We start from the raw sequence: 26,945 nt of genomic DNA, 5'->3' as shown, positions 1-26,945 counted from the left end.
CAGGATTTTAAGAAGGGAGCATTTATTTTCTTAATTTAAAAAAAAAAACAGAACTTTTCTTAGCAAGTGACATCTTCAATTATAACTTCCTCTGCATTTCACATGATCCTATTTCTTTCTGGGTACATATCACTGGGCAAATATTACTGTCTGGAAAGAGCAATTATCCTTTTCACTCACTGACTTTATCAGTGGGCAAGCGATAGCCCTGGGGCCACATAAGGTTTCCCAAGTATGTACTTTGTGACCCTTAACACCTCCAGAATCTCTACTCTGACCTTTTTTAGCCAGAGGGTGAATTGTTGTTCCTGGAAGCATCCAGGTGGAACGATTTACTTTTAAAATATATTTCAAGCCCTTTTTGCACCATTTAATATTAAAAATATCAATTTTTGAAATCCAGAAGCAGACTTGGAGCCACTTTGGGTTTCTTCTTTCATTTTTTAGTAGTCCTTGAAGTCACTGGAAGGTCCTGGAGCATAAAAGCAGCCCCCGAACTTCCACAGTTGCCCATCTCTGAATTACAGCATCTTCCTAAAGGATAGCAAACCCCCCTCTACCTTTCAAGAGAGATGGTTATTTAGAGCTTTGTCCTCAGTATTACATATCCAACACTGAAGGTGCAATCCTATGCATGCCAAATTTCCAGTGGGGTGGTAGGGTCCTGTTGAACTGCATAGAGTTTACTTCTGAGTAAATATGCACAGGACTGAAGCAGTTTAAATGAGTGCCTGCTGATTGAGTATCCTCATGTGCAATTGCTTACCAACCTTCCATCACTAGCAATCATACTGCTGCTCTTTGCCACAGATCTAGAGTTAACAGCATATGATCATCCCATATAGAGTATATCTTGGTAACGTAGTACAGGCTGAGTCTCCCTTATCTGAAAGGCTTGGGATCAGAAGTGTTTTGGATTTCAGAATTTTTTGGCTGGAACCCAGGTCTAAACACAAAACTCATTTATGTTGCTTATACACCTTTTACACAAAGCCTGTAAGTCATTTTATAAATAGTATTTTAAAAATAATTTTGTGCATGAAACAAAGATTGTGTACACTATACAATCAAAAAGCAAAGGTGTCACGATCTCAGCCAGCCTTTTGGACAATTTTGGAATATTTTGAATTTCAGAATTCCTGATAAGACTCACTCAACCTGTATGTACAGAATTCCTAGGTGATTTTAAGCACCATGCCCTGCTGTATTGGCAGCATTGCATGAAGAGATGGTTTAACTCCTGCTTATCACTCTTTCTGTATGTGGTGTGCACAAAAGCAGGCGGTTTGAAAACCAAACACCAAAAAAGAAAGTCTCCATCACTGATTGGAAGAGTTCTTTCTTCTTTTTCTGACACACAGAGCTAAGTAATTTTCAGGAAAGTGCATCTCATTCTTAGAATGCAGTTGCTATTTTCTGATCATTTAATGGATTCCAAATCTGACTGCCTTTGGTGGGAAAATCAAAGGCATTGTCTTACAAGAAGCGGTCCTCTCTTGAGATTGCAATTTGTTCCAGACAGGTAAGCATTTAAATTAATGCCTGGCAAAGTACCAGGGCTTGATCCCAGATTTAAGTGCACCAAACATGATTGATGGTAAGACTTCCCCATTGCTTCTCCCCATAGTAGCCACACCAGCTCTATACAGAGGGTGCAAGCTTCTGCTTAATGGGGTGAGACATGATAAAGGTGGCAAGAGGAATTCCTCCCATCCCAAATTAGACAGAGACACCTTTTGTGAGTGTAGTCCTTCCAACCGCAAAACAGATACATCTTGCTCCATCCAATCCACTGTTTTCAGAATCTTTAAATCCAATTAAGAACACACATTTTAAGTATAAAACAACAGATCAACATGATCTAAAATGCTTAAGTAAAATCCAGAGAAGCCAGCTAGCTTCCAAAATGGAACCCATTCGCTTTTAATCCATCATTGGTGAGATGGTCTCTCTTCATCCCTCTTCTTCACCACCATCTTGAAACTTAAATTATTCATTAATTGTCCAGAGTTGGAGGCCAATCAACATCCACAGACTATAAAGGGAAAAAAAATCACATTAGGACTGGGATAAAACTTTTATTCCCCATACAACTGGATCAGGACGAAAGGGGCACGGAAATTTGAATACTGAGAATTGCAGATATACATTTGAACTTAGTAGCAATGGTCTTAGTATTGATTACTTGGGATATTAAGCCAACCCAGTTTTATTTCAGAGGAAGAGAGTATTATATCAATCACAGACCACAAGATCTAATCCTGGGAAACTGGGAATCTGCAAAATAGTTCCCAAACAACTTTTGAATGTCCTTTCCCCAGTTATGTTGTAGACCACAGTTCCCAGAACTCCTCAGCCGCCATGGCCAGTGGGATTCCCAAACCCTCAATGAATCTGTGAATCTCCTGGAGCAGATCTCCACTGACCAGGATACTTCGGGCTATTCCCAGAATCTTTTAGCCCCAAATTCACCCCTTACTTACTCTCTTTTGCTGTGGGTTTTCAGTTCTCACAGTGAACAGGCAGTTGCCTCCCCACTATGTTCCCATGCTGCTGAAGTCAAAATGAGGTGTCCAGCCTTGCTAGTGATAGTAAGTACTTCATTCAAACCTCAGAGCAAATTGTGATAGTGACAGTGGTGGTGGGCAGCTCAGAGGGACTGCGAGTGAAGGCAGCTGTCATTGTTGCTATAAAGACAGCTGACAATCTGCAGTAAAATGTTCATTATTTAAATGTTGGTTAGGGGGAAGAAGCCCAGAATCAGGTCTGATTTAACACATCTGATTTAACATCTGATTTAAGAGTTTGGCTCTGCTTCATGCAGTGAACCTAGGGAGAATTTGGGGGAATTTATCCACGTAGACAAGCTTCCAATCTATCAGGCAGGCTTGTTAAGAGTTCTTCAAGACACTGTGTTGTTTGGAATTCAATATATGGGCCTTGAAAGAGATGCCCCATGAAAATGGTCTTAATTTTCTGTTTAGAAAAGGCCAGGGCAATTTTCATCATTGTGAAGATGTATAGCACGAAGTACTTACTTCTACATCCAGCTCCAAGATGTCAGCAGTCATTCCCAGGAGGGAACTGATATTTGGCTTGGTTCTCCCAAAGTCTCCATGCACAAATTCTTTAATGTAGCTACATTGCTATTAAGGAAATGAGCAGGTAGAGATGTTGATGACAGACCTAGGAACACATAACCCTCTTTCTTACTCCCACAAACAGTTAATAAGAATACTGTATTGAGAACTTAACATTCAGCATTAACTTTATTGCTGTACCTGCAGCATTAGCAGGACTAGGAAGGGAAGAAGAGAGAGGAATGGCTTAATGAGGGTTGCATGTTGGGTTGGATCCATATCTCCCCATATTAACCTGTCCACATAACAAGATCTTCAAGGGAAGTGCCTCTCTAGTTCCCACCATCTGAAGGCATTACACATTTTGGGGGAATGCTGGAGAGGGTTCCATGACTGCACCCAGACTTTGGCACTCCCTATCCAGGGTGGCTGGATTGGTTTCTTCCCTGTTGTCCATTCATCAGAAGAGCAAAACCTTCCTGTTACAGCAGGCATTTAGGAACTGATCTTTTCATGTGTAAAGGGATTTCTGTTTTAGTAGGCTGTACTGTTTTTATTCTATGCTTTTAGTGTTTAAAGAGTTTTAATTCCATGGACAGTTTAATACTATGTTAATCTTGATTTTTTTTTGGGGGGGGGGAATTAAGCTACAAGTGATTTTGCTTGTATTTCGTTCTATCTCTAAGGTGCCTTGAGACGCCATTTTGTGGAAAAGGCAAAGTATAAATATATTGTTGTTGTTGTCGTTATCATGCTTTTCTCTAGTAATGAGACTTAATGTGGCTAACAACATATTTAAAATTATACCACTTAAAAACTGTTTAAAAACTTCAATAAATGTATACATTTAAAAGTATTTTTTTTAAAAAATCAAACAATTTATAAAGTTAAACAATTTAAAATTCATTCAAAGACAATACAAATCATACCGTAATAATTCTATGGACTGTTTAATACTATTTTAATCTTTATTTTTGCATTTTTAACTATATGTTGTTTTACTTGTATTTCTTTTCATCTCTAACCTGCCTTGAACCCCTGTTTTACAGAAAAGGCAAGGTTGTTGTTGTTGTTATCCTGTTTTTCTCCTAATAATGAGACTCAAATAACATATTTAAAATTATACTGATAGTTCATAAAATATTTTAAAAATTCAATAGAAGTATAAATTTAAATATTTTTTAAAGTTTAAAAACATTAAAATTCATTAAAAGACAATAGAAACCATAAGACAGTGGAGCACATCATTAAAACCACATCCTGTTTGGTTTTTAAAAGCCTGATGGCACAGGAATATTTTTGTTGCTGATGAAAGGAGAGCAAAGAGGGAGCCATCCTAGCCTCCCTAGAGAGGGAGTTGAAGACTGAGCACAGCCACCAAGAAGACCCTCTCCCTTGTTCCCACTAAATAAGCCTAAGAAGTGGTGAGACACAGAGAGGAGCTTCTCCAGAAGATCTTAAAGCTCTAATAGGTTCATAAAGTGATTGCCTGATTTAATGATTTATTGATCAATCCAGGATCTGCCTTCACCTACTGATAAGGTAATGTTTACATTAGTTACCTGATATTCAAGAATTTCCCCTTGCACCAAGGCTCACCCTATTCAGCTGGGTCTCTCAGCAGGGATGACTGAACATCTCATTTCATTTCTGCAAAGAACTTACCAAAAAAAAAAAAACTTACCTCATATCTGAGCTGAAGAAGGGTTGAGATTTTTTTAAAAGAAATGAAATAGTGAGAGAAACTAAAACTGACAGATTCATCTACCATATATACTCATGTATAAGTCAAGAAATTTAGGTCAAAAAGTTGACCTAAAAAGCCTGGGTCAACTTATGCACGGGTCAATACAGTAGGACCTGAGCCTCTCCTCAGCGGGGCTGCTTCCACAATGGACAATCCAGCTGGACAGAGGCTGGGAAAGGCGATCCTTTGCCCTGCAGCCTCTCCCAAGCTGGGCTCCCCCCTTCAATTTATCCACTGGTTATATAAAAATCCTAAATTCTGTCACCAAAAGTTGACCTCGACTTATACACGAGGTCCACTTATAGTTGAGTATATATGGTAGGTAGAGGTTAAGAGTGCTGAAGTCTTACTCTGTCAAAAAAAAATCCTAGTTGTTGATCAAAATAAAGATTAAATAAAGATTAATTCATTCTTCCTCAACCAATCAGGGTTACTACCCATTTTTTCTGAGAGACTCTTGCTTTTAATATCTATGATACATGGGTACAATATGATGAAAAGAGCTCTACATAACCAATTAGGCCAGTACAAATGGAGAAGAATTCCAACTAAGATCATTTTTGAAGAATTTACCTAAAATAACAATTTTCTTTAAGAACCTAAGAAGTCAAGTATGGAAGAAAGTGAAATTCCTGATGTTTAGGGACTGCCATTGTGAGGCAAGACAGGGAATCCACTTCTCCTACTTTAAATCTCAATCAGACCATATATGTTTAATGAACAATTTTGAGCAAAACTATGGCCTTCTAAAAGGTAAAGAAAAGGTATTCCCCATTGACAAGGTTGTCAAGTCATGTCCGACCATAGGGGGTGGTACTCATTTCTATTACTAAGCCAAAGAACAGCATTGTCAGAGGAGTTCGATTCTTCAGCTAACATCAATGATAAAAATCACCCAAAATTTACTTAGATATTTCCATTCCTTTTTTAATAAACTGTTCTAATGCCTTTCATTCAAGTATGGCATTATCTAGTTTTGGGGGGGCATTTTGCCTTAGAAGGATACGTTCCTGCCTGAGTTTTCAGATGGAGACGGAAGTGATGCTCATCTATGTACTCCGACTTCATGGTGTGGATGACACGAACTCTGACTGCTAGAGGTCGCCGATGAAGAACCCGTAGTGGAGTCTTTTGATCCAGTTTTAACTCCTGGTGTAAACGCAAAGAAAGATAAATAGGTGTGTGAAGAGATAGTCCAAGACAACTTTTTTTGGGAGGGAGGGGTGCAGTGATTGGAAAAGAAAATACAAATGTCAACTCAACCACTTTTCCCACTTTAAGGCAGCATATTCCACTGTCAAACTTACCATCAGGAAATTATTCCTAAAGTTTAGGTGAAATCTCTTTTCCTTTAGTTTACATCCACAGTTCCACATCCTAGTCTTTGGAGCAGCTAAAAACAAACTTGCTCCATCTACAATATGACATTCTTTCAAATATTTAAACATGGCTATCAGGTCACTTATTAGCCTTCTCCTGTCTGGATTAAACATATCCAACTCTGAAACTGCTTCTCAAAGGGCATGGTTTTCATACCTTTTATCATTTTATTTGCCTTCATCCAGCTTGTCAACATCCTGTGGTGCCCAAAACTGGACACAGTATTCCAAGTGACTCTGCCCAAAGCGGAATAGAATGGTACTATTATTTCCCTAAATCTACACACTATACTCCTATTGATGCAACCTAGATCTATCACCCTCTATGATGGATCTCACGATATAAATGTTTTAAAGAACAATAAATGACATACATTTTTTGCATTTCCTGGTCCCCATGAGAATGCCAGTATCCCACCTGAAGAAAAGTTAATTTCTCATAAATAATCTACTGATAACCAAAATACAGGAATTGTGGAAACAGTTTGCAACTATTCAAGTCTCCAGTGCTGCAGAATGCCTTGCAATCTAAGTCTGGTTCTGTATGAATTTTGTAAAAAACAAACAAGAAACAACTCTGATTTTGAAAGACTAGGATGTCCTATCCTAGTGCCTGAGGGATCGTCATGCTGGCTGCATCTGCACTATAGAAATAATGAAGTTTGAGAACACTTTAACTGCCTCAGCTCAATGCTATCGAATTCTCTGATCTGTAGTTTGTTGGGGCACTAGTGCTCTCTAAGGCTAAATACAGTCCACACATGCCATACGCAGACTTGAGCTCATGTGGAAGGCATGCCCGGGGATAAAATGGTGTGTGTACCTGCAACGCACATGCAGCAGCACACACAGGAGCATGCTGCCATTAGAATCAACAGGACTTGAAGTCCCGCGTTTTTTCACATATGCAGGGAGGTCCAGAATGGATCCCTCCCATATTCCAAGGGACCACTGTATCTCACAAAACTACAGATCCTAAAATTCCATAGCACTGAGCCACAGCAGTTAAAGTGGTATTAACCAGCATTATTTCTGCAGTGAAAATACAGCCTTTCTTTACCACAAGGAATCTGGACAAAAAACACATAGTTTGCAAAAAAGCTGCCTGAAGATACCTGAGGAAAACTCAGTCTGAGGGAACTCAGTTGTTAAATCACCCATGGGCTGGGTCTTGGTCTCTATGTAGAGGCTTGACACAAAATAGTCGCTCCTGATCTGTTCATGTCATATTTAGTGCAGCCTTTTTAAAATTCACTGAGGGAAATGCCCTGTTTGACAAAGCGAATGTATTACCCACCTAGCTTCTGAGGCTCTCCCATTAGACAAGGCCAATGTCCTTCACCGTAAATCTGACACATGCAGCTCATAAAGCTTTTGTGCACAATCAAATAAACAAACAAATGATAAATACCACCCCATCCCTGCAACCTTCATATTGTCTAGAAATGCAATGTCTTCACTCCGGATTGTTTTTTCTGTCCATATTAAGGCACTATAAGTCTTGGTCTTTTCTTCCTCTCCTTCCTTCATATGCCCAATGGCCTCCCTGAAACAAAAGAAATGAGATGATGTAGCCATACCGTGGCTTCTACACCTTTTAAAAATATATATTTATTACAATTCATTTACTGTATATACTCAACTATAAGTCGAGAAATTTTTGCCCTAAAATGGCGTCCAAAATCGCGGGTCGACTTATCTACGGGGCAATGCGGTACTTTAACCAAGCCTCTCCCCAGCCGGGCTACCCCTGCAAGAGATAGCCCATCTGGGGAGACGCTGGCAAGAGTTCCCAACTGCCTAGCCTCGACTCCCTCCGATGGAAAAAGCCCAACGAGGGAGACGATCGCGTGCCCTGCTGCCTCTCCTCCTCCAGGCTTTCCCCAGAGAAGGGGCCTAGCTGAGGAGACACTGGGGAGGGGATCGCCTTCCCCAAAGCCTCTCTTCAGCGAGGCCCCTTCCCTTGGGAAGGAGCCCGGCTGAAGGAACGCTGGGGAGGGCGATCGCCTTCCCCAAAAGCCTCTCTTCGGTGAGGCCCTTTCCTCAGCGAAGGGGCCTGGCTGAGGAGATGCCGAGGAGGGCGCGCGATCGCCCAAAAGCCTCTCCCTTGCTGGGCTTCTTTTGCAAGGAAAGCCCAGTCAGGGAGGCGCTGAGGCGAGCACACCCTCGACCTATCCACGGGTCATGTGAAAATCCATATTTTTGGCCCCAAAAGTTGACCTCGACTTATACATGAGGTCAACTTGTACATGAATATATATGGTATATCCTTCCTCTATACAAAGCGGCTCAGAGCATCATTTAAAAGAGGTTAAGAACAAATTACCTAATGGCAACAAACATGAATGGATTTCATATTCCACTTTTTAAAGGGATTTCACTTTTAAAGAGATTTAACCAAGAACTTTAACACTGACCTGGTGACCAGCTGCAAATCACGAACTTGGATTTTGTCTGATGAGTTATTGATTGTCTAAAAACATTAAGGCGGAAGGAAGGAAGGAAGGAAAGAAGGAAGGAAGGGAGAGATTAACAAAAGCACCTGAATGTTTTGCAGGTAAAAGGTATGAAGGAAGGAGCTAGGCCAGTGGTTCCCAAACTGTACCCTTTAAGAGATTTTGGACTTCAGCTCCCAGAAGCCTCAGAAATCTTGGCCAATAGTCTGGGATTCTGGGAGCTAAAATCCAAAATCCCTTAAAGAGCATAGTTTGGGGACCACTGAGCTAAGCCAACCTAGTTGGTGCCATCCAATCACAGCTCAGGGAATGCTTGTGAAAGGGGGCCTACTAGGAAAGATGGGATACAAAACTGAGGGCAGATAGGGAATAGATGGCCTAGAGACAGGGAAAAGATTGCCGGCAAATAGGGGAAGGATGGCCTTGTTGTTGTTGTGCATGCATTCAAGTCGTTTTTGACTTATGGCAACCCTAAGGCGAAGCTATCACAGGGCCCTTATTTCTGGGGCTGAGAGTATATGACTCACCCAAGGTCACCTAGAGGGTTTCCATGGTTGAGCAGGGAATCAATAATAAGAATTATTTTTGTATACCGCCTTTCCTCCAGATCAAAGCGGTTCACATATCATAGCTGTAACATATTACAATACAGTACAATACATCATAAATTTTATACAGATTAAAAACCTTAAAAACAATATAGCAAACAATCACGCTATCAGTTTTGGCTAGGCATCCTGGTCTTATTGGTGTGTGATATCTCTATATAGAGTTAGAAGGATATGCTAACTGAAAAATATGGGTTTTCAGTGCCTTTTTAAAGGCTTCTGATGTGGGGCTGAGTCTGATCTCTTCCAGGAGTGCATTCCAATGGGATGGAGCTATTGCCGTGTAGGCTCTCTGGTGAGTTGATGTCAATCTCACTCTGGGGTATTCGAGCAAATATTTCCCCGTTGTTCTGAGAGTGCGGGGCGGATTACGTAGGGAGAGGCATTCCTTCAAGTAATTCGGGCCCAAGCCATATAGGGCTTTATAGGTAATGACCAACACTTTGTATTGTGCCCGGAAGCTAATTGGCAGCCAGTGAAGAGATTTTAGTACAGGTGTTATATGGTCGGATCTTGAAGTTCCTGCGACCAATCTGGCTGCAGCATTTTGGACCAGTTGAAGCTTCTGAACCTGGTACAAAGGTAGCCCCATGTAGAGAGCATTACAAAAATCCAAGCGAGAGGTTACCAGTGCGTGTACTACTGTTTCAAGGTCCTTTCGGTCCAGACAGGGACACAGTTGGCGTATCAGCCGAAGCTGGTACCAAGCACTCCTGGCCATTGCAAACCCCAATCGCAAGAGTCCTAGTCCTAAACTCAAACCACTACACCACGCTGACACTCAAAGATGGCCTAGAGATAGGGAAAAACTGTTAATAGAAACAGGACAGTGAACCAGGACCAGGGGAGAGCTGAATAAGGTATCTTGCACCAAGCTCTGGTTTGTGGATCTTGGAATTTCTAGTAAAATTGCTAAGGCCTTTGAAACCTGAAGTATGCCCACCCTTGGTACAAGAAGCAACAGCCTGGGTATCTTGGTCCTATGCCATTTAGGGCCTTTAGAGATCAGTCAACAGTTTGAGAAGGAGGTCCATCATCCTGATGTACTATAATATTTTTGTGGAGCCATCTGAGTAAATGATCTTAAATGCCTTGTGGACTAATTACCTGCTGAAGTGCCTTCATTTCTGCTGCATCCAAGTGGACTTTCCGAGGATTCACCAGCTCAATTGCAAATGGCCTCCCTGCCAACCAAGACCCAGACAAGGCAGGGGGAGAAGGAAGGGGACAGAAATAATGATGCATGCTTGTAAACAAATTTAGAGATTTAGGAAGTGAGTTAATTATTAGAAAAAGTAGCTATGCACCCAGGGTTGAACGTTTTTTCTTGGGCCCTTGAATTTGCATACTTTGTCTTGCATGGTCAATACATGGATTGCACAAAACTGTTTAGCATTAAAGAGTAAATGCAATCACCACAGAGATATTCTTAGGGTCATTTTCAATTCAGGATGCTCACACTGTTCTGTTCCATTGATAAATGTCATCATTTTTGCCTTGGGGAATCTCCAACAGATTTGCTGTTGTGTCCCTTCAAGTAATTCCCAGTTTATGGCAATCCTCAGGTGATCCTATCACAGGCCTTTCTTGGCAAGATGTGTTCGGGGGGGGGGGTGCCTTTGCCTTTCTGAGGCTGATAAATATGACTTGCCCAAGGTCACCCAGTGGGTTTTTCCATGGGTAAGCAGAAATATGAATACTGGTCTCAGAGCCATAGTACAATGCTCAGATCAACTCCGCTGCCTCTCTCCAACTGATTAATGTTGGTGCCATTTAGGCTATTTTGAAAAGGGCAAGGCAAGCTTACCATTGCCTAAAGTTCTCACATCCACATCTTCTCTTCCAGAGGATGAAAAATTGAAACCTTAAAAAGAAAGAGAAAAAAATACATTCAACTTCCTAAACCCCTAAGCCAGTAAGATTTTAAGAAAATCTACACAGATCAACATAGTCTAATGTCCTATTTAACAGTGCTCTTGGACTGCATCCACACTGCAGATATAATCCAGTTTGTCACCACTTTAACTGCCATGGCTCAGTGCTATAGCATTTTGGGAACTGTAGTTTGTTGTGGCACCAGAGCTCTCTATAGGCAGATTTTACGTTACTAAATTGCAGCATTTCCATGTTTTAAAACACAGTCTTAGTTTACATGAATGTGCATGAGTGCATGTGCACCAAATATATACAAAACACTCACTGACTGCTTTGAAGGTAGCCATGAGATGCTCTGAGATCAGCTCTTCCACAGAAGACTCCATCTTCCTCTCTCCATCTATAATCCAGGGAGTTTGAGGTAATGTCCTTGAGTATTTGTTATATCTTCCTGTTTGAAACAAGCACATAATCAGAATATTTATTACCTTAATTTAGCAAAAGCAATGAGAAATATTTTTACCTGAAGCCAAGAATGATTAGAGGAGACTCATTAAATCAATGAAAACTTGGTAAGTCAACACTTGAGTCTCAAACTGTGAAAAAGATTAAATGTAAATAAATATGAAGAGCCAATGTGATGTAGTAGTTTCAGTACTGGACTAGGACTCTGGGAGATTTTATCAGCCATGGAAATCCACTGAGTGACATGTGCCAGTCATACTCTTTCTGCCTCAGAGGAAGGCAATGGCATACCCCTCTGAATACATCTTGCAAAGAAAACCCAATGGTTTTGGTGGTAGTGACGATATACATTCTCTTGATTCCATTTGTCTGCTCTAGTTAGACTGGTGGTTCCCAACCTTTAGTCCGCCAGATGATTTGGACTTCACTTCTCAAAATTCCTAACTGTTGTCCAAGCTAGCTGGGGCTTTGATAGTTGAAGTCCCAAACACCAGGAGGACCAAAGATTGAGAACCATTGAGTTAGATTAAAAATGGATTTTGGCCAAGGTTTCCTTTAACTGTTTCCTTCTTCCTGTAATAGAGCTATTCTCTGAACTATCTAAGGACTGAACCAAACTTTATCTTGTTAGCAAAGGGTCAGTTTAACCACTTAGAAAACAGAGTACAAGAGAGATATCCTTTGCCAACAGGGTTTTAAGCAAGTTAAAAAAGTGCCAAAACATCTGGAAAGAACAAAGGCAGTAAAACTCCTGTTTCTAGGCCTCTGTGCCGCAAAGGTGCCAGATGGCTTGACACCACTCTAACTTATACAAAGTTTGACTGGTACCTTGGCTGATCTTGGACTATTCCTCTGCTGAACACTTCTTACAGTAAAAAAAAGTTTTTCCTAATGTCTTTTCTTGAAATCTGGATGCATTGGTTCATGATTACTGAACAGCTCTGCAAGTGCTCTAGCAAAGCAAGAGTCAACATGTAGCTATCTATCTATATATATTTAAAAATGCTTTGTTCATATGACTACATGGGCTTCTACAAACATGTACCAGTGTGAACATGGGAAAATATTCTGATGTATAATCTTTACCAAAAATTCTACATTCTGTGTTCCTTTAAAAGGATCACAAAAGACTGAGCTAGGCCATTTCCAGAAGATATGAAGAGGAACTAAATATCTAATCAGAAAGTATTATGTTAGCTTTAGGAAAGGCCTAAGGAAGAGGAAACGTCCTCCAGCAAGGAAGAGAAAAAAGGCTGACCACCCTCCCACAACCCTAGCCTGGCATACTTATGAAAAATGACTGCAGGAAAAAAAGGTGGTTTACCAGCCACAAAGATGGCACCATTGGTACATTGAATGTCAACAGCTGTGCAAGGGGTCTTGGGCAAACTCGGTGGGGTTCCAAAGTTCCTATTCAAAGGGAGATATAAAATTTAACCATTAAAAACAACAACCAAGAACAGCCCTGGTATGGGGAAGGAGAATAACTGTATAGCTCTGATAGCCATTAGGGCTGAAGGGTGGGGTATAAATAAAATATTTAGATGAAAGATAGCTAGGAGGCAACCTGTGTTCACCTAAACTTATTCCTTTACTCCTGACACCGAGACAGATGAAACAACAACAGTGTTATTAAACAAGAATAGTCATGTTCTAAGCCTAGCTATTTATGGAACAGATTGAGGTAGAATAGATTTTATCAGACTTGTTTTTAAAAGGACCAATGTAAACAGAAATTAGCAGATGGGGGAGGAAACTGGGCCTGAACATTTGTCTCTCAGCTTACATAGTTTTCAAATTAAGTAACAAAAGAAAAATTGTAAGAATTATTATTACTAGTCCCACAGATGTATTTGCCTTTAACTCTTTTCTGCTGTGATATGTTCATATATTATGGCTAAAATAAGTTCAGGTGTTACTTACTTATGAAAATCTTCTTCACTTATCACATCCAAAGCCTTAACAACAGCCATTCTGGTGAAGACAGACTGGAGAAAAAATGAAGTATGAGGAAGTAGATCAAGTCTATAAAACCTCATGCTACAACTTCTTTTGCGCAATTAGTTTCAAAGGTCCTGCAGGATCCCTTTGCATACTGATATTCCAGATGAACATAGCTACGTCTCTGTTCTAAATGTATTCTTTTATTTCACTCAGTTCATCTAAGTAATTGCAGGTATATTTCTCACTTACAGCTTGTCTGGTATCTTGGGGTGCATCTATGTAGTTTCATACCACTTTAAATGCTGTAGCTCCATCCTATGGAATCCTAGGAATTGTAATTTTACAAAGTATGTAGCCTTTTCTGCCAAAGCCTGCTGGTGCTTCACAAAATGACAAATCCCAGGATTCCACAAGATGGAGCCATGGCAATTAAAGTGGTGCCAAATTGCATTGTTTCTACAGTGTAGATGCACCCACAGATACTCCTACAGTGGGCTCTCCACATTCGCAGGGGTTAGGGACACAGGACCTCCATGAAAGTGGAAAAAAACACAAATTAAAAAACAATATTTTTTTAATCTATCTTCCAGGGCAACTCTACAGTCAACATCTGCCAGAATCACACGGACCTACAAATACTTAGAGAAGTATTTTGTCTATTAATTTCTAGGTCCTCCAGCAAAACTCTATGGTCAACCTCTGGCAGAGTTGCACTGGAGGACCTAGAGATTCCTAGAGAGACTATAGCATGGTACAGACCACCCAAAAAGGATGGCTTCACTGTGCCTGTTTTTCCGTTGGAGGGAAGCCGCAGCTGCCAAACTGCATGGCTTCCTGCTGGTGGAAAAAGAACCCGCAAAAAGCGGGTTCTTCTCAAGCCATGATGGCGTAATAAGTGCGCCACTGGCGCACTTATTACATAAGCACCGTGTGGCACGTGCGGACACTGCACTGCGCTTATGTAACAATGGCGGTGCCCATGTATACAGGGTGCCGCCACTGTTACACCCTCGTCACATGCGAGGGTTGCGGAGCGTGTGGGCGCTCCGACCCCCAGGCAACCCTAGCACATGACGAGAGCATCGGAAAGGCTCATTTGTACCGGACCTATATTAATCAAATCCACAAAAGTCAAAGCCACAAGCATGGAGAGCTGACTGTATTTTGTTGTAACTTTAATCAGCTGTACATAATCTTTGGTGTTTATTTACATAATTACTTCGTATCTCTTCACAGATTCTAATTTAAGAGCTACTTCAGGAGCGAGTTTTAGCTGAAAAGTATATGCATATTATTCTCTCACTCTCAAATATACAAATTTTATAAATAAAAAGCCCATGTAGGTATTAGTTTTGGAATGTACACACAATAACATGCATAATGTATAAAATAAAATTACTTGCACATTGCTTCAGAAATGTACATTCCCCTGCCAACAGAAGGTGAAATAAAGATTAACTGCAGAGATATTATTGCAAAATTGTTCACCTGTTTGTTCTTTGTTGGCTTGAAACAACCTGGACATGCTGAGGCTCTAGGTGTAAACAACAGAAATCAAACTGCACATATTCTTTTATAAAAATGTTTACAATTACTGTATCAATAGAGAGAGTATAGTTTCTATCAGTACAGTTAAAAGAAAATAGTTAAAGCCTAAGGCAGCAAGGGCAAAAGCATTTCCACAAATAGCATCCATGACAGTAACTTCCCCTTGAACTTCCCCTTCCCTGTTTCTTTCCAGACAGCCTCTTTTCCTGCTTGTTCCTTGGGAATATAGGAAATGGCCACATACAGACTCAAGGCTTGGTCCATGTAGCTCAGTGTCGCTTACACCGAGTGGCATCAGGTTTCTACAGTGTTTCAGACAGGAATCTTTTCCAGTCTTACCTGGAGATGATGGGGACTAGCAAACCATGTGCTTTACAACTAAACCTTTTCCCATCTCCTTCAAACCCTCCCTCAACTTTTCATACGGATGAACACTTTTCAGATGTTTATCATGTACATAATGTATAAACGGATAAGCAGGAATTGGACTAATCACTTGTTCTATTCATGGTACACATATTCTTCCTGTCTGGTCTACATATTAGCACCTGCCTGCAAACAGGGATTTCTTTGCTGACTTTAGGGCCCATGTGTGCCTGACTCCTATACATTTGAAGCTTGGAAAAAATATTTTTTTCAGCTACAATCCCAAGAATCTCCCAGTTAGAATGGCCCATAGCTATACAAGCTGGGAGATTCTGGTGATTGTAATTCAAATAGTAACTTTTCCAAGCTCTGAATGTGTGGGAATTGGGGCAAAGGCCATATGGACATGTTTTCAGAGGGACTGGCAGCATGGTCCTATTCCTTTTTGTTCATACATAAGTTTCACATGTAACAAATTTCTAAATCAGACCAGTGTGTTTATTTTAGAGCTAAATGAACAGGAAAGTGGTCCTGCAAAAGAAACAAAACATAAGTGGGCAAGAACCTTAAAAGCTCAACACAGACTCACAAAATCAAGAATAACGAAATACAAATGATACTGATTAAAAACATTCAAAACATGGGCACCACACATTTCATATAAATCTATATATAGACAATAAAACAGCTAAGTAGTTGTAGGCATGTTGCTCACCAACAGTTTATCTGATACCCTGGATTATTCTATTTTGTTTAAACCTAAATTCTTGGCTGTATACTGTATTGCACAAGACTTCAGTCTATGTGGATTTATTTTAACTGATTGGTAGTTGGGAGTAAGTACACTAATTATGTAAACCTGAGTTCCAGTTTTGAGGAAAAGGAGGAGGCATCAATAATAAATAAAGATGAGGATGATAATGATGTAATATTTATGTTTTGAATATTTCCCCACATAATTAATCGTAAGTCTCTATTCTGAGCTTCCACTTTGGGAGTGTCGAGTCTCTTGGCTGTTTGGTTGTGTGTGTTTCTACACTCATTCATAATTCAGAGCTGGTAAACAGGAATACTGCAGTAGACACTGCCAAGGTGAGGTCTAGTAGTATTGGCACCCTCTGAGTCTATGTGTTGCCCTTGTACTTGCTAGCCTTACCATCAGGTTGAGGTCATCCCCACCCCTGAGGTATGCATGGTAAGGCTAGTGTCAGCATCATTCCAGAAGTAGAACTAATGGGTATGGCACAGACATAAACCTGAAATTGCTGTGTGGGTGGATGCACAACCAGCCTGCCAACTAGTAGATGAAGGTGAACAAGTTCCACTAGAAGGGCACTGAGGATGGCATGCTCAAAGCACACTCAAAGTCTTGAGCCAAGACTAGGAATGTTCAATACTATTTGCCTCTTTTGCTGTGAATACACCTCAAAACTTATTGCAACTTACAGAAAATGGCAGTCTTCATCAGTTTCCGGATGGACAAAGACCACAGACACTTCAAACAGGCTCTGCAATGCAATAAAACAGAAGAAAAGTTACTTTTGGAAATTATTTAACCCCCTCTATTCTCTTTTACAGCTCTGGACATGTCTGAAACTATCCCACTTCATAGCTTAATTAACAGAGAACAAAGGCCTGTTTGTGCCCCAGCAGTGAAAGATTTACCTGAAAATCCCACAAAAAAACTATAGTGAAAGGCTTGTTTGCACCTTCTCAAGTCAACCTAAGCTTGAAGAGGCAGCCATTCACCCCTTCTCCACTAACCAGAGTTTCAGCTGAAATCACTGCCCCATTGAGTGTGCATTAGTGCTTTCAATTCTTTATCATTGCTCTTTTTTCCCTTCTGCCAATGCAAATGAAGAGCAACAGTCCCTCCTTTTGCCTGTCTGCATGGTGATATGATTTCTACTTATTTATTTCATTAAGATATTTAGAAACTGTTCTACACCAAAAGCTTATACTGTTGTTTTGACTAGAAATTACCATACAACAAAATTACCATACAACAGCAAAATGCAGCAAAAGCCATAAAATGCAATGATAAAACAGCATTCAAAAGCATATGGGGACAGATTTATTCAATCAGATTTAGAGGGGCGTTCAACCACACAAGTGCTAGTTTACAATCTGAAGTGAAACAACCCAGACACAGGTTGCATCTCACCCACAGGGGGAGCTAGGCCTGTTGGGACATTATATCCCACTCAAAGTTGTTGCTTTATAAAACACCTTTCCATCAGCAGGGACCCCCAACTCCACCATGAATAAGGGGTGGATGATCCACTTGTATGCCTCTTTTAGTTGAACAAGATCTTCTTTTTCCACCATAAGGTCCAGTTTCCTAAATCATGAAAGAAAGAGAGAAGAAATAAGAAAAACAAAATTTCCCACCACAACACTAGCTTCCAGTGGGGGTGGGGGTTGCATGATCCTATGACAAATAAATGGGTCTTAGAGTACATCAAGCCTGAACCCTTCCTAGAAGCCAAGATGACTAAGTTGAGATTGTTGTACAGTACTATGGACATCATCAGAAACATGACTTATTAGAAAAGACAATAATGCTTGGTAAGGTAGGATACAGTAGGAAAAAAGGAAGACTGCATTACAGATAGATAGACTCAATCAGGGAAGCTACAGCCCTGAGTCTACAAGACCTAAACAGGGTTGTTGATGATAAGGTGTCTTGACAGTCTCTATCATCCGTACAGTCACCCGTGTGTCGCAGTCGACTTGACAGCAATTAATAAGTGATTAGAAATGAATGAATCTATCAGCTCCACTCTCCTCACATTCAGTATTTGATGCTCAAGTTCTTTCAGGCTCAATGATGATGAAGGGGATTAGTAAATATTAGTAAGTTGCTAAAATAAGATGGGAAAGCGGGGGGGGGGGGGGGATATCAGAAAGTACTCACCCTATTTCTTCTTTTACCAGCAGCCATGCTGCATGCTTCAGGCATGGACCCAGGGAGAAAAAGAGAGAAAGGAAAAATGAAATGAAGTCTTTATAACTTTCTCTTCTGTAACTGGCAGAGAAAAGACTTTTGGGGGGAATCAGTTACTTTCACAAAAATCAAGGTAGCAAGGGATGAACTAGTTCAGAAGATAAAATCTAATGGTCAGATCTCTTCTACCAGTCCCAGTTCTAAAGCCAAGCTTAATATTAGCCAGACCAATACACAGAAAACAAACAAAATACTTGTGAGTCCACTCATGCCCCAGGCTACCTAATCACTACTGGTTTCCCATTGCCAGATGTCACAGATTGTGACATCAGTGCTGGTAAAGCAGATCTAATATGCAAAATCAAGGCAATCTTTGAGAACATCCTCTTTACCTTTTATGAATGAAAACACCAGCAAATACTCACCTCCCTGACAAAGAGCTGAGGTGGGAAAGACACTGAAAACACAAAGCTGGAAAACTGATATTCTGGGGAATTAATTTTACAGCACACCTGAAAAAACAGGGAACTAGATTTATTTAAAATATTTCCATACTGCTTTTAACAACAAAAACAATCTCAAAGTGGTTTACTTAGCACAGAGTAGCTATGCTTGAATAAAACTGTTCAAGATCTCAGCAGGGCCAAGCACCCACACATTAATCATTACAAAAAAAATTTATTAACTCACCCTACTGTCTGCTGTCTATCTAGTTCTGACAGCCTTGGCCTTGGTGATGGGACAGAAACTATTCACCTCTCTCTCCAGAAATCCAGGAGCAAAGCAGTTAGCAAAGGGGGTGGGGTTTGCAAAGGACTGGAAAAGGACTGGGGAAAATGTGGCCTGCCAGACGTTGTCAACACGTAAAATCCCATTAGCTTTAGACAGCATGGAAAATGGTCAAGGATGATGGGAGCCGTAGTATAGCAATATCTGACGATCCCAGAGCAGAGGTGGGCAAATCAGGCCCCCCCCCGATATTTTTGTGGTGCCCAGGCTGACCTTTTTCTTCTCTCTCTCTCTCTCTCTTTATACACAAACACACACACACACACACACACACACACCATGCTGCTCCTGGAAGCCTCCTGGTGCAACCATTTACTCTTTAAATAGGCTTCAAAGTTTCCATGTAACATTTAATTTAAAAAAAAAACAACTCAATTTTCAGAACCAGAAGTGGATTTCCAGTCGCTTTGCACTTTCCCAGGACATAAAATGAACCCTAGACCTGCCACAGCTGCCCATGCCTTATGTAAATGTGATGTCCAGATGTTGTTAGACTTCAATTCCCATCACACTTAGCATAACCATGGTAACTAAGAGCCGGGACAAAAAGGAGCGGACAAAAACCGCTCCTTTTCGGTGGCCAGCTCAAGACTATGGTGATGGCCCGGATCGGGGCTGGGCGTATGCAGTCACTGCAGTCCCTCAACGGTCGGGGCAGGAGGGGCCTCTGGCTGCTCCTTTTGTCACATCTGTTTGAGGCTTAAGTTCCACTTCACCATTTTGAAGTTCTGCTTCACCATTTTGTACTAAAACAAGTCACAGCACTTGCTGAGAGAGATTAGCAAAATGCAGAAATAGGTAGAACAGCCATGTCAGAGCCAAACTCAAGAGGCTGTATTTTGTAACCAATGATCCTTAAGACCTGTAGGACCTGGATTGCAGTACTTAGAGAGTCTTGCTTTGTTTAACAAGATAAGGTCCAAGACTATGCAAAGAGATCAGTCCTCAGCAAAAGAGAATTTAGAATGGCCATAACTTAAATATTCTGAAGGCACCAGATTTTATTTTGTCTTGGAAGATCAAAAGGATCAGCCCTCGTTAGTACTTGGAAGGGTGATCACCAAGGAATACCAGGTGCTGTTGGGTACATTTCTGAGAAAAGCAATGGCAAACCACATCTTAGCACTCCTTGCCTAAAAGAAAATCCTATGAAATTCATTGGTAATCACAGGTGAACCGATGACTTGAAGGCACATATACATGCAGGTAAGATGTTGCAGAGTTTTATCTGTTGAAAAGTTGACAACTTACCATTTTCACAAAATCCACTTCACAGAGATCCTGAAGAATCCCCAAGCAAAGAGTGCATACAGCTGGCTCTACATTCTCAGCATTAGCATTTATGTTGTTATTCACATGGCCTAGCTGATGGCTTCCATTTAGAGTCTGCTCTTCAGCTTCAGTTTCTTTGGTGCTCTCCAGTTTGATTTTCTTACAGGGTGGGTTTGCTGTTTCACAAGATAATTTGTTCTCATCTCTGCTGGTTCTCAGGAATTCACACAGTTCGCTAAGCAACTCCTAAATGACAAAAGAAAGCACAGTGAAACTCTGTAGGCATGTCATTGCTTGCAAACTGGAGAGTTCCCACACGGGGCTTTAGTATGTGAGAAAAGCACCAAACTATCACTAATGAAGCATCCTATCAACTGAGAGCTACAGGTCAGGAAAACCCACATTAGTATATGGAAAAAGAGGCAACAAGTGACCTTGGAAACTAAAGTGAGCAATCAAAACAGGAAACAATCACAAATGTTGTAGTCCTATGCAGGAAGTCATCCTTACTGAAATCAGCAGGACTTATTGGCCTGTTACAGACTGCCAAAATAAAGCTGCTTCGGGTCTCTTCAGAGGTATGCTGTTTAAACGATGCATGCATCCTAAGAATCCGGAAGCTGCACCAAAGCTGCACTCCAGTGCTTAGGAATGGAGTGTGGCTTTGGCGCGACCTCCGGACTCTTAGGACCCATGCATCATTTAAATAGCATACCTCCAAAGAGACCCGAAGCAGCTTTATTTTGGCAGTCTGTAACAGGCCATTGTTTTAGTAAAAACAGGCATAGGGCAGAGCTAGATAGGATTATGTCAGTAACACCAGAGGTGATAGCAAGAGGCACACTTCTTCTCAGTTACAGAATGGAACAAACTGTGGTCTGAACTTTCTAGTAGATGTAAAAATAAACGGAGTGGTAAAGAGAAAAAGCAAGAGAACACAATGGACAAGGGGAAAAAGAACACACTGAACAAAGGAGAAGAAAATGGGAATATTCGGATTCAAATTATGGGCCCATACAGACAGGCCAAAATAAAGCTGCTTCGGGTCACTTTGGAGGTATGCTGTTTAAATGACACACACATCGTAAGAAGCCAGAAGCCGCGCCAAAGCTGCGCTCCAGTCCTTAGGACTGGAGCGTGGCTTTGGCACAGCTTTTGGCCTCTTAAGGACTCATGTATCATTTAAACAACATACTTCCAAAGTGACCCGAAGCAGCTTTATTTTGGCCTGTCTGTATGGGCTCAATGTTTTAGCTCAGTTGCAGAACACAGGCCCAAAGTTCCCATCTTTATTAAAATCTACACAGCTAAACTTCAGAGGCAGAACTGGGAAAGAGATAGCAGAACTGGGAAAGCTCCTTACTGAGACTTTGGAAATCAGCTATTGCAGATAGCATTGGGCTACATAGAATAGAAGTCTGATTCCATGAGGCAAATATCCTCACTTCTGCTGGATAGGACACCCAAGACAGCAGTGACTTTAGCCACAAATAATTTGTACCTGATTAAGAAGATAGTTTCAAGAAGTAAAAAGGAACAACAAATGGGAATATCAAAGACTTACGATAGCACCTATGCCCATGATGGAAAACCACTCCTTCAAAAAACAAAATTTGCAGGAAACAGTAATGGATGGCAAGAAACAATTGCAGTAGGTGTTCACTTGGATTTTAATCTCTCCCAGTTTGAGGAAAATATGGGTCTCCTGATATTGTATTTGGCCAATTCTTTATGATGCACCCTGGAAGGCGATAGCATCCTGTCTACATTCCCTTACACTTTCGACAACCGATTCAGATTACCATGATAAATTCTGCTGCTTGTTTCCTCTTCCCTCATAGCTAATATCCTTTTAGGCCCTGCAGTCTGTCCCCAATGTCATGTCTGACCTGTTCCCTTCTCAAGAACATTCCCCTTGAAGCACAATCAGGCAAGTACACAATCAGTTAAAAACATCTCCCATAGCCATCACAGTTACGTATTTTGTTCATCAAACCTTATGCGGCCGCCTATATGAAGCCTGCGTTCCCACACGGCAGAATCTGAGGACACAGCGTGGGCATGCTCCAAAATCCAGTAACTTCTGAGCAACAGGTCTGTCCTTTTCTGTCAGGGAAATCATGATGGTGAAGTCTGCGTTTGAAAAGAAGAAAAAGAAAGGTTTTATCAGATTGACTGCCATAGCAGGAGGGGAGTGAAAACGGAGGGAAAAACTGCAGGAGACAGAACTGATTGGTTGACTGGAGAGTGTGTGTTAAAATATTCATAATTCCTGCCTGCTCTTGAAACATATTAAACCAGGCTATCTGAATTTGTATGTTCTGCAATGCTACATCCATTTATGAGGGAGCAGTTTCCATGGAAAGCAGTGCAGTTTACTTCTGAATAAGCCAGCACAGCATAGTGGTTTGAGTGCTGGATTATTACTCTGGAGACCAGAGTTTGGTTCCCAGCTTGGCTGTGAAACCCACAGGAGTGACCCTGAGCAAGTCACATGCTTTCAGTTTAAACAGAGGCTGGATGGCCATCTGTCGGGATGCTTTGACTGTGATTTCCTGCATGGCAGGGGGTTGGACTGGATGGCCCTTGTGGTCTCTTCCAACTCCATCATTCTATTATTCTATACATCTTGCAAGGAAAATCCCATGATAAGAGTCGCTTTAGGGTTGCCTTAAGTTGAAAATAACTTGAAGCCACACAACAACAAAAACAAACCCAACACAGGGTGATGTAGAATTACAGAGTCATAGAGTTGGAAGAGACCGCAAGGGCCATCCAGTCCAACTCTCTTCTGCCATGCAGGAAATCCAAATCAAAGCATCCAGCCTCTGTTTAAAGACCTCTAAGGAAGGAGATGCCACTACTCTCGGAGGGAGTTTGTTCCACTGTCTAACAGCCCTTACTGTCAGGAAGTTCTTCCTAATGTTGAGGTGGAATCTCTTTTCCTGTAGCTTGCATCCATTGTTCTGGGTCCTGTTCTCTGGAGCAGCAGAAAACAAGCTTGTTCCCTCCTCAATATGACATCCCTTCAAATGTTTAAACAGGGCTATCATATCACCTCTTAACCTTCTCTTTTCCAGGCTAAACACCCCCAGCTCCCTAAGTCTCTCCTCACAGGGCTTTTGGTTTCCAAACCTATGAGGCAGGGTCGCATCTTCTGCCTCTTTGCCAAAGGGATTTCATTTATTTTTCCTCTTTAAGTGATTGTAAGCCTGTGTGGAGAAGCATACGCCTTCAATCTGCCTGTTGACTTATGGCAACCCCATGGATTTCACAGGGTTTTCTTAGGAAAGGAATGTTCAGAGTTGGTTTTGCCAATTCTCCATTCGAAGTGCAGTGGGTCTCCTTCCTTGGAGGTCTTTAAGCAGAGGCTGGAGGGCCATCTGTCGGGGATGCTTTGATTTGGATTTCCTGCATGGCAGAACAGGATTGGGCTGGATGGCCCTTGCGGTCTCTTCCAACTCTATGATTCTATGAATTCCTTCCTCTGAATCGGAGCCTCTAGCGCTTGGTCTTCGTTGGCAGCCTCCCATCCACAGACTAACCGGGGCTGACCCTGCTTAGCTTCCAGGACCCGAAGGGAACCTCTTTAGGGTTTCTTCGGTGCAAACCCACACTGCAGAAATAATCCAGTTTGGGACCGCTTTAACTGCCCGGCCTCAATGCTAGGGGATTCTGGGAAAGTAGTTTTGTGAGACATTGAGCCTTCCCTGTCAAAGAGAACCCTGGTGCCACAATGAACTACAATTCCCAGGATCCAACAGCACTGAGCCAGGGCAGTTAAAGCGGCCTCAAAATAGATGATGTCTGCAGTGTGTTTCGGCTTTCATTCATGTTAGAAACAGGATCCCTACTCCGCACTTTGCGAAGAAACAAACACATTACACAGTATTCTCCCAAGCTAGGCTCCTCTTCCTTCGCCACTTGCCGATCAAAAAGAAAAAAGCATGTGGGGAACCTTTTTGCTGAGGCACCGGAAGCCTGTGTCAATAACTTCCTCGTCCGCACTCACTTCCGGTCACGTGAAAGAAACCGCTTCCGGGGAGGGAGCCCCAAGGGGATGCAGATTGAATGGTTTCAATGTACCACTTCCGGTTTCCATTCGCAATCCAGCTAGAAGGCCTCCAGAGTCATCTCTGTTCAGAGGCTGGATAACACATATAATATATACATATTATATATATATATATATATATATATATATATATTGAGCCATGGCCACTCAAGTGGTGTCAACCGGATTATTTCTGCCTTCTCTTTATTATTATATTATTATATTATTATTTTCTTACCTGACCTCCCCATGGACTGAGGCGGGGAACAAAAACAATGAACAGACAGTTTAAAAATTTGTGTGACATATGCGCCAATGCGCTTTACCATGTTATAAATACGATTTTTAGAATCTGAATGGAAAAATAATATTAAAAACGGCACAGTTTATAAGGACAATAAGATGTAGGCATACTAAACACAATCCACATTTAAAATTCATTTCAAATTCACAATTTAAATGTAGTTTACACACACCAAATCATATATCATCATCGAGAGGAGAGAGGACGAGCGAGAGACATACACACACACCCCCGATTCAGACTCATGGCAACCCTAAGATGAACCCATCCGGGGTTTTTTGGCAAGATTTTTCAGAAGAGGTTTGCCATTGCAAATGTCTAGCTTCTGTTTAAAAACCTCCAAAGAAAGAGACTCCACCGCTCTCCAAGGCGTAGTAGTTTGAATGTTAACTATGGAGACCAGGGTTTGATTCCTGCTCAGCCATGAGAAACCAATGAATGACATTGGGCAAGTCACACACCTCTCAGCCCCAAAGAATTCAAATCCTAGCAGTGTAGCCTAGTGGTTTGAGTGTTGGACAGCGCTTTATCACACTAGGGGCAAACTGGATTTAAACGAGACTTAAATTAGAGAAAATCAGGAAGTCTGAAGCGTATCACATGACGTTTCCTGGTTTTCTCTAGTTTAACTCTGTTAAATCCGTTTGCCTCTGTTGATAAAGCAGTAGGACTCCGGAAACCCGAGTTCAGTGCCCCACCCAGCTGTGGGAACTCACTGGTTAACTGGGCAAGTCACACTCTCTCGCCTCAAGGGAAGGCAATGGCAAACCTCTGAACAAATCTTGCCAAGAAAACCCTGTTGACAGGGTCATCATAAGTTGGAAACAACTCGAAGGCACACACAGAACATGCTTGTTATTTAACTGTAATTTCCTTGTTGGTTTATTGTACTGTTGCATTTATACTGTAAGCCGCCTTGATCTGCGGAAAGGCGAGATATAAATAAATATTTTATATTATTATTATTATTATTTTTTTTTTTTTATTATTAGTGTAGTCTGGGAGGAGGCCAAGTGGTGGGGTGACACATGAGTTACTGCACTGGGTGATGTCAACCTAATGACACCATCTGGGTCATAGAATCATAGAATCATTGAGCTGGAAGAGACCACAAGGGCCATCCAGTCCAACCCCTTGCCATGCAGGAAATCTCAATCAAGGCATCCCTGACAGGGATTATTATATTGTTACGTTACGTATAATATTTAAATATCCAATTAATATAAAGAGGTGTATATGTTTATTTTATATGTAACCAATGAAATGCGATTTGTAGTTTTCTTTGTTCAAAGACTATAAAAAAGCTTGGTTCACTTTGGAACAGGGCCCAGAATTTGGATATTTTCCCTGGGGAGTGCTGCTGGTCTCCCTAGTATTTCTGGTTATTATTATTATATTAACTTTATTTATGAAGCGCTGTAATTTACACAGCGCTTACATACAGTCTTTTAGTTAGACAGTTCCCTGCCCTCAGGCTTACAATCTAAAAGACATGCACAGAAGGAGAAGGGAGTGGTGGAGGGAAAGGGTAAGAGGTCCAGCAGTTCCTCTCTCCTCAGGCCTGGACACAGGCAGATGGACTGGAGGGAGAGCTTGGCTTCATAATGGATGTTTAATCTTCTTCCAGGGAAATACCAACTCTCAAGTAGGATAATACATAAAGTTGGTGCCTCGGGTTACGAAATTATTCGTCGTGGCACCGTCGTACCCGCAAAGCCTTCGTAGCGAACATACTTGCCCAGGCGCTAATGGGGGGAGAGGAAAAGCGCGGATCAGATTCACGTGCGAAAAAGCCGAAAAACAAAAGCCACCAAAAGTTGGGGGAGGAAAGCCGCGATTCCGTGCGAAAAAGCCGAAAAAAAGCACCAACAGTTGGGGAGGGGAAGGAACAAAAAGCCGCGATTCCGTGCGAAAAAAGCCGAAAATAAAGCACCAAAAGTTTTTGTCACCCGGAATAACCATTCGTTCGTCAACCGCAAACCAATAATTCCCTCTGGGATTTTTCGTATCCCGGCAAACTTTCGTAACCTGGTTATTTCGTATCCCGCAGGTACTAGCAATACAGGAAAATGGTTCAATAAACAGGCACCAAAGAACATCAAATAGTAGCG

The 26,945-nt window shown here is 41.4% G+C and overlaps 1 protein-coding gene across 7 annotated transcripts; it reads right to left on the bottom strand.

Moving 5' to 3' along the window:
* PUS10 (pseudouridine synthase 10) lies at positions 1 to 24,482 on the bottom strand. Of its 7 annotated transcripts, none has more exons than XM_042439450.1 (18): positions 24,435 to 24,482; positions 22,473 to 22,609; positions 20,456 to 20,722; positions 18,841 to 18,927; positions 18,386 to 18,420; positions 17,698 to 17,809; positions 16,915 to 16,976; positions 15,043 to 15,088; positions 13,534 to 13,598; positions 12,935 to 13,020; positions 11,471 to 11,596; positions 11,078 to 11,134; positions 10,378 to 10,454; positions 8,624 to 8,679; positions 7,635 to 7,752; positions 5,834 to 5,976; positions 3,039 to 3,138; positions 1 to 2,035 (listed from the first exon to the last, which is right to left on the bottom strand). In XM_042439450.1, exons 2-18 carry the CDS (start codon positions 22,596 to 22,598, stop codon positions 1,997 to 1,999), a joined length of 1,602 nt encoding a protein of 533 aa, XP_042295384.1. In that variant the 5' UTR covers positions 22,599 to 22,609; positions 24,435 to 24,482; the 3' UTR covers positions 1 to 1,996. The 7 variants fall into 7 exon arrangements, 5 of the variants coding, with proteins under 5 accessions (XP_042295384.1, XP_042295374.1, XP_042295365.1 ...); XM_042439440.1 differs by having other exon boundaries at positions 24,362 to 24,466; XM_042439431.1 differs by lacking the exon at positions 24,435 to 24,482 and adding an exon at positions 24,022 to 24,351.
* Positions 24,483 to 26,945: the final 2,463 nt, after the last annotated feature.

Source organism: Sceloporus undulatus, chromosome 1 (assembly GCF_019175285.1).
Source record: "Sceloporus undulatus isolate JIND9_A2432 ecotype Alabama chromosome 1, SceUnd_v1.1, whole genome shotgun sequence".
Taxonomy (NCBI): Eukaryota; Metazoa; Chordata; class Lepidosauria; order Squamata; family Phrynosomatidae; genus Sceloporus; species Sceloporus undulatus.
The sequence above is the reverse complement of the archived record's forward strand: the minus strand, read 5'-3'. Positions and strand labels throughout refer to the sequence as shown.

What these genes read in the sequence shown, in the direction of transcription:
- PUS10 (XM_042439450.1), bottom strand. Translation starts at nt 22,598, where the DNA reads ATGATTTCCCTGACAGAAAAGGACAGACCTGTTGCTCAGAAGTTACTG. An exon ending in TGTGAGAACTTTAGGCAATG is followed by an intron (nt 10,455 to 11,077) that starts GTAAGCTTGCCT and finishes CTTGGTTGGCAG; the next exon opens with GGAGGCCATTTGCAATTGAG. An exon ending in CTGAAAACTCAGGCAGGAAC is followed by an intron (nt 3,139 to 5,833) that starts GTATCCTTCTAA and finishes ATAGCAATGTAG; the next exon opens with CTACATTAAAGAATTTGTGC.